Source organism: Octopus bimaculoides, chromosome 24 (assembly GCF_001194135.2).
Source record: "Octopus bimaculoides isolate UCB-OBI-ISO-001 chromosome 24, ASM119413v2, whole genome shotgun sequence".
Taxonomy (NCBI): Eukaryota; Metazoa; Mollusca; class Cephalopoda; order Octopoda; family Octopodidae; genus Octopus; species Octopus bimaculoides.
In genome coordinates this window covers 19,766,499-19,774,976 of record NC_069004.1, presented here as the reverse complement: position 1 = coordinate 19,774,976, position 8,478 = coordinate 19,766,499, and the positions used below count along the sequence as shown (strand labels likewise).

At 39.3% G+C, this 8,478-nt stretch overlaps 1 protein-coding gene across 1 annotated transcript in view; it reads right to left on the bottom strand.

The window, feature by feature from the left end:
* The window catches only part of LOC106878651 (uncharacterized), a 70,927-nt gene that overhangs the window by 6,453 nt on the left and 55,996 nt on the right, over positions 1 to 8,478 (bottom strand). The window contains exon 5 of the mRNA XM_052976166.1: positions 172 to 1,317. Within this exon, the coding sequence (XP_052832126.1) occupies positions 172 to 1,317 (1,146 nt within the window). The remainder of the gene's footprint in view (positions 1 to 171; positions 1,318 to 8,478) is intronic.

Below are 8,478 nucleotides of genomic sequence, written 5' to 3'. Positions count from 1 at the left end.
CACAATACTTAAAGTATTGATGAAAGACTCACTTAGTAGAGATTTACAAATATATTGTATATAGGTAGTGTAAAATAATTTCTACTTATTACTTTCATAGTTGAGTAATGAACAAAAAAAAAAAATAAATAAATAAATAAATAAATAAGAAAAGTCAAAATTCTTCATTACCTTCATTTGGTTACTGATAGCCTTTCTCTTCAGCTTATGGGAAGAACTCAGAGTGTGGCCTTTTGTTGCTTTGGAAGGTAAGGTATCATTACTTTTATTGGCAGACTCAGTTAACTGAGGTTTGGAAACTGGAGTCGGAGAAGCCAGAGGACTAGAGACTGATATACGATGAACGGGTGTGCTATGGAACTGTGGGACAATTCGTGTACTTGGGAGATTTTCAGGTAAAGCTACATTAAGTGTTTGCATATTTTCTCTTTCTGAAACACTTTTAGAACGGTCATCTTGCGAATTTGACTGGGCCAGATTAGTGTCCTGAGAGAGGTTTTTCACAGACCGGTCAGATCTGTCGGCCCACACTGGGCTCTTTGGTTCAACTAAGGTTTCTTCCAAATCTAATATTTCACTATCAGATAATATGTCTTGCTTGAGGAGATCTTGGTGTTGGGCTGACGATGTTACCCCTGGGTCAATTTCTTGAGCGGGTTTATCACACATAAAATTCTCTGATCCAAAAAGCGAATCATCAAAAGATGTTTCATTCTTCTTCTTATTGTTAAGGTTACTGAAAATGGGTGAAATTGTCAGGGGAGAAGTGGACAGATGTTTTGGAGAATGACCAGTAAGCTTCTTGAAACATTCTTTATCACTTTCACCTGTGGAACCGATATTTTTTGGATCAATTTTTAAATTAACTTTTAATTGTTGAGTGGCTCGTTTGTTGTTCTGAGATGAAGATGATGAATATGACGATGAGGGTGATGAAGATGGTGATGGTGGTGGTTGAGATGATGATGATGATGGTGATGATAATGATGATGGAGGTGGTGCTGGTTGTGATGATGATGATGATTGTGGTTGTTGGGACGACAATGACGATGATAATGGAGGTGGCGTAGGAGAGGGTGATGGTGGTGCGAGGGAACTTTTGACCCGTTGGTATGATGGTGGGGGCAGACAGGGGACCCAGACTCGCTGGCCACTGCCAGGAAGATGGCAGGACACTTGAGGATCATTAACAATTTCATTAAGACTTTTCAGGTTAGTGTCGACGGGAATTGTTTTGTTGTTGGCTGCCAAAACAAACCTCCATGTGTCCAGTGTATCGCTGTCCAAGGTGCTTGCAAAAGGGGTCAAGTCTTTTATCTGGAAAAATAAAACAACAGTAGAACGAGAAATTTAGGAGATAAAAATGTGAACGGTCAAAGGGGCTAGTATAGTTAAGACCGATCAGAACATACAGTTAAGACCAGTCATAACATCATCATCGTTTAACATCTGCTTTCCATGTTAGCATGGGTTGGACGATTTGATTGAGGACTGGCAAACCGGATGGCTGCACCAGGCTCCGATCTGATCTGGCAAAGTTTCTACAGCTGGATGCCCTTCCTAACACCAACCACTCTGAGAGTGTAGTGGGTGCTTTATATGTGCCACTGGCACGAGGGCCAGTCAGGCTGTACTGGCAACGGCCATGCTCAAATGGTGTTTTTTACGTGCCACCTGCACAGGAGCCAGTCCAGCAGTACTGGCACAATCACGATAGACTGGTTTATGTTACAATATCAATCAAGCCATGTCAAGCCAGTGTAGTAGAGTAGGCTCATCAAACCAATATGATCTCAAGCCCCAATTCACAGCTTCCACATCAGATCATGGTTGGCGGAGAGAATGTGCTGAAGTCTTCATCCTGCAGTGGACTGAACATAGGCAATCCAATCCAATCCAATCCACTCAATCAATCTGTGGTGAGACGTGAACCTAGTGTGCAGAGGTTCACACCAAATATCACCATTTCAACATTTCAAACTTTAGATATGTATTTTATTTTAAAAGAGAAAATGTCTGAATAACTATGAACAGCTTTAATATATGTGAAGTAATCATAAACAACAACATCTATGAGGAAATGATTAAAAACAAATTTAACTTGTAGTCAGAGTATCTATGTTTTGTAGTTTGCTTTAGCTATCATGGCCAAGGCCATGCTGTAGCACCACATATATGTTAATATGGTAAGTGTGTACCCCTATGTAGCTCTGAGTTATAGGTTACCAACTGTTATCACCTATGATGGTTCCTTGAGCACTTCCTCCAGCAGCATCAGTGCATCATCATCAACATCCACTAGAGTTGCTTTTTTATCTGCTGGTGACACGTAAAAGGCACCCATGTTGGTGACGTAAAAGGCACTCATGCCAGTGGCACGTAAAAAAGAAAAAACACTCAGTACACACTGTAAAGTGGTTGGCATTAGGAAGGGCATCCAGCCATAGAAACCATGCCAGAACAGACATGGGGCTTGGTGCAGCCCTTCAGCTTACCAGTTCCAGTCAAACCAGCTAACCCATGCCAGCATGGAAATTGGATATTAAATGATGATGATGATGATGATGACTGAAGTCTCTGAACAAGCAGAAGTCACATGCACTGAGGCCATGTTGTTAAAACTGCAAATGCATAAGGCAGGGCACATTTCCAAGATGGAAGATTATTGCCTGCCCAAGGCTGAGCTCTATATGAATGCTATGGCAACAATGAGCACCAAAGAAAAAGTACAATACTCTTATGAAATCCCTTGGTGTCTGTCACATTGACCATTGTCAGTGGTCTGCTATAGCCTCTAATTGTGAGGTCAGATGGCAATACCATTCATGAGTGTGTCTCCTCCTTTGGGACATCAAACTGGGCAGTTTTTGGGAGACAAATGGAGATTTAGAAAGGAATGATACACCAAACCTAGAACATAATTTTCCTCACAACTACAGTAACTCCATTTATGAGGCTGTAATGTGCCTCAGTAGAAATGTCTACTGGTGCACAGAACATCAGCCAGAGACAACCCTGAGTACAGCAATAATCATACAATATTTTGTGACCATAATAAATAACTTGAGTATTGGGATTAACTGGGTCTACTTGTTCCCACATTGGTCATATCAATCACCAATGAGCTTGCACTCAATGTGGACAGCCTCCTTCATGAATCTTTGTTTGCAAAGGCAAGCCTTGGATGATGAATGAATTTATGTGAAAATATCAAGATCATTATGATCATGATCCTCTGCAGATCCTCTTTGTCATTTAATGTCTGTCTCTCATGCTATGTCTTCTATACAATGAGTTGTATAGTTTGACAAGATCCAATGAACTGGAGGACTGAGTTGAGCTCCAATGACTGTTTTGGCATGGTTTATTCAGCCAGATGTCATTCCTAAAGCCAACCTCTTAACAGAGTGTATTGAGTGCTTTTTTTCATAACACCAGTACTAGTGAAGTTGCCAAGTAACTCACAAGACAAAGAAAAAGACCCTTGATTGAGTTTGGTTGAGTAGAGAGGAAGGTGACTTTATAATAGGTGCAGGAGAGGCTAAAATATGATCGAGGGACAGACACAGATGTCTCGCTATAGAGGAAATAGATGGCTACTCTGCATAATATAAGGATGCATAGGGTAACTAGAAAGAAGAATCAAAAACTAACTGAATTGTAAACAAATATTTAAAATACAGAAAATAGGTTAAATGTTATAATGTAAACGTAGTAATATTTTAGAAGAGGAGTCATGTTAAAACCTGTCAACAGAACAGCTGCAGTTCACATTGAGAAGGTATGAAGAACATTTTGGGAATATAATATAGAATAACAGTTGGTGAGTGTGCTTATTGGGTTTAGACCTTCAGCATTTAAACCAGCCATAGATTGCCCATGTTCAGTCCACTGCAGGATAACGGCTTCAGTATATTCTCTCCAACAACCATGGTCTAATGAGTAGGCTGTGAATTTGAGCTTGAAATCATACTGGTTTGATGAGCTTACTCTGCTACACTGACATGGCCTGGCAGACGGATGCAGTTTTTATACTCATACCCAAGAGTAGTTAAGCTGATTACATTGACCCCAGTGCTCAACTGGTACTTATTTCATCGATCCTGAAAGAATGAATGGGCAGAATTGACCTCAGTGAAATTTGAATTCAGAATATAAGGACGGAGGAAATGCGGTTAAGCATTTCGCCTGGCATGCTGAGGATTCTGTCCACAATTCTTATTTCTTTATTGCCCACAAGGGGCTAAACATAGAGGAGACAAACAAGGACAGACAAAAGGATTAAGTCGATTACATCGACCCCAGTGTGTAACTGGTACTTAATTTATCGACCCTGAAAGAATGAAAGGCAAAGTTGACCTTGGCGGAATTTGAACTCAGAGCGTAAAGACAGACGAAATACCACTAAGCATTTCGCCCGGCGTGCTACCGTTTCTGCCAGCTTGCCACCTTGTTAACAATTCTGTCAACAATTCTGCCAGCGATATCCAACCCAAATATTCTACCTCTTTTGTGCTCAAACTGGTCATATCTGACCTCTCACACCTACCTTCAAAAAATAAACAATCACATCATTAACATCTCAAAGCTATGAGATAATGCATGATGAATTGAAAACAATGTGAATAAATAAGCATTAGATTTGACAGAATAGCCTGAATGCTAAATGGTTAATAATATAACCAAAATCTGTTTCAGATGAAAATTCTTGCAAAAAAAAAAAAAAAAAAAAAAAAAAAAATGTAACTAGCAGGACCTGTAGAAATTCCATGGTGTGAGGCAGCATATTTGAACATCTACTATCTCTTCTGCCGATATATGTGTCTGTCAATCCTCATAATACTGAGAAGCATTTAACCCTTTAGCAGATTACACTGTCAAATGCCATACTTATTTATTCATATTGTTTTGAATTAATCATGAATTATCTCGTAGCTTTGAGATTTCAATGATGTGATTGTTTACTTTTAGGGAATGGTAGGTGTGAAAGGGTAGATGCGAAAGGTTAGGTGTAGGGTAGGTGTAAAAGGCTGAATCTGGTCAGTTTGAACAAAAAAACAAATAGAATATTTAGGCTGAATATGGTTGATTTGAATGCTAATAACACACACACACACACACACACACAAATGTTAGTGTCCCAGTATTTGGTCTAGAACATGTAAAAGATAAAAATGTAACATCCACATATCTTTTAATGCATAAATTTATAAATCTTCATGACACTGTTTCACTATGTTTTAACCCTTTAGTATTCAGATTACTCAGTCAAATGTAATGCTTCTTTGAAATAGTTGTATACTGTCAACTTAATGTGACAGTCCCCTGAAGGGAATAATACTCCTGTTGGTTAGACCTAGGAAGCTGCACTGCTTCCTGTCGGCTTTGACACATTTCATGTGTCCTTATGTTTACAATTTCTTACTGAACAACCACACAGATGATTTGTTTATAGTGATCAAATGTTTGTATAAACTGGTACTTATTTCATCGATCCTGAAAGAATGAATGGGCAGAAGTGACCTCAGTGAAATTTGAATTCAGAATATAAGGACGGAGGAAATGCGGTTAAGCATTTCGCCTGGCATGCTGAGGATTCTGTCCACAATTCTTATTTCTTTATTGCCCACAAGGGGCTAAACATAGAGGAGACAAACAAGGACAGACAAAAGGATTATTATTCCCTTCAGGGGACTGTCACATTAAGTTGACAGCATACAGCTACTTCATCATATCACTACTGCATAAATCTCATATGATGGCTGCAAATGAGCTGTATTGTCATACAAATGATGCTGTTTGTTTCCAGTCTTCCATGGAAAACATGTCAGGCTATGGGAAATAACAACTTGCTCGGAAACAGATGAGGGTTAGTAACAGTGGAAAATCTGCCTCAACAAATTCCATCTGGCTGACCCATGCAAGCATGGAAAAGAAGACATTAAATGATGATGATAATGATGAGGGTGATGATGATGATGATATAGTTAGATTCACCAAGAAAAGACCAACAGTTACTTCAAAATTTTAGCTCTGTAGTTTTCATCAGACTAAATCATATATATGAAGTTGTTTCATCAGTGTTTCCATGCCAACATGCATTAGAGTAATCGGGAATATAGTATCTTCCCACATGCCTAAAAACTTTTGTGATGTATTCTTTAACACATTTCTCTGCAACATTTATATACAGAGGTGTCCACAAATTATTTTTGTTGCCTTACTGGCACATGAAAAAACATTCAAGCGAGGTCATTGCCAGTGCCCCTGGACTGGCTCTTGTGCAGGTGGCACGTAAAGTACACCATTTCGAGCGTGGCCGTTGCCAGTACTGCCTGACTGGCCTTTGTGCCGGTGGCACGTAAAAGCACCCACTACACTCTCGGAGTGGTTGGCGTTAGGAAGGGCATCCAGCTGTAGAAACTCTGCCAAATCAGATTGGAGCCTGGTGTCACCTCCTGGTCCACCATTCCTCAGTCAAATCGTCCAACCCATGCTAGCATGGAAAGTGGACATTAATCGATGATGATGATGATGATGAACTTCCACAATTTATTGGATCTATTAAAGTTGAAATCCATAATCAATTTCTTTGCATGTTAAATATATCATTAAAGTTTTAAGATATGTACTTTATTTTGATATTGGTTTCAAATTCTTGCACAAGGCCAGCAATATGGGGGGGAGGGGTAAGTTGATTACTTCAACCCCAGTGTTCAACTGGTACTTTATCAACCCCAAAAGGATGAAAGGCAAAGTCAACCTGAGCACAATTTGAACTCAGAACATAAGGACAGACAAAATACTGCTAAACATTTTGTTTATCTTTATGTTCTGAGTTCAAATTCCACTGAAGTCAACGTTGCCTTTCATCCTGCTGGGGCAATAAAATAAGTACCAGTTAAGTACTGGGTCGATGTAACCGACTCACCCTTCCTCTGAAATTGCTGGCCTTGTGCCAAAATTTGAAACCAATATTTAAATCACTTTCATTTGTCTTTAAAGGTGTTTATTATTTCCTTATTTTACAAATTGTAAATGGACATTCTGTATTTCAACCGATTTTCTCATCTTTTTACAAACAATATACAGTCATAGGCGTGGGATTGGCTGTGTGGTAAGTAGCTTGCTTACCAACCACATGGTTCTGGGTTCAGTCCCATTGCGTGGCACCTTGGGCAAGTGTCTTCTACTATAGCCTTGGGCCGACCAAAGCCTTGTGAGTGGATTTGGTAGACGGAAACTGAAAGAAGCCCGTCGTATATATATATATATATATATATATATATATATATATATGTATGTGTGTGTATATGTTTGTGTGTCTGTGTTTGTCCCCCCCAACATCGCTTGACAACCGATACTGGTGTATTTACATCCCCGTAACTTAGCAGTTCGGTAAAAGAGACCGATAGAATAAGTACTAGGCTTCCAAAGAATAAGTCCTGGGGTTGATCTGCTCGACTAAAGGCGGTGCTCCAGCATGCCCGCAGTCAAATGACTGAAACAAGTAAAAGAGTAAAGAGTAAAAGAAAGTCATAAGTAATGACCAACTTTATATTATAGACTACACTTGTTTCAAAAAACATAATACCATTGGCAAGCAAGTGATATTAGTCTCAGAGTGTTTTAGTAGCGCTTTAGTCATTGAGTCACACCAGCAGATTTTCTTGAAGTTAAGTTGACATCATCCAAATTACACTCTTGGTGATAGTGGTCTGGAGTTGTGAGTCATAACAGATATTTTATGCTGATTTATTCCTTGTGATTCTCTAACTAGTCACTAATTCATACACATGCATTGTGTTGGTTGGCTTGTTAGTTTATTAGCATCCACATCTTCCATTGGTCTCAGAGCTTTCGCTTCCTGGCACAGTATTAATAATAACTATTGTTGGCTGATGACAAATTTGGTCTGTTGCACAAAATTTTACAATAGACACGTGTACATTTATATATGTATATGTGTACATGAGTATTTCATTACATAAGCAACGATGTGCACATGCATATATACACACACACATGCATATATATATATACATATGTTGTTCCCATTGATTGATGCAGGTAAATACAGGGCTGTATATGCAGGCAAGTACTCGTCCATGGAAGCTGCATCTCTCAATAAGAAATGAATTGAAACAGGATGACCTGTCCAACTCATGCCAGCATAGCAAGTGGAAATGAAATGACCACACACACACACGCACGCATGCATACGCAGAAGACGAAAAGGACTGGCTTTTCTGATAATTATTCCACTTTAATAATTATATTCTTTTACTTGTTTCAGTCATTTGACTGCAGCACCGCTTTTAGTCGGGCAAATCGACCCCAGGACTTATTCTTTGGAAGCCTAGTACTTATTCTATCAGTCTCTTTTGCCGATCTGCTAAGTTACAGGGACGTAAACACACCAGCATCGGTTGTCAAGCGATGGTGGGGAGACAAACACAGACACACACACATTTACAT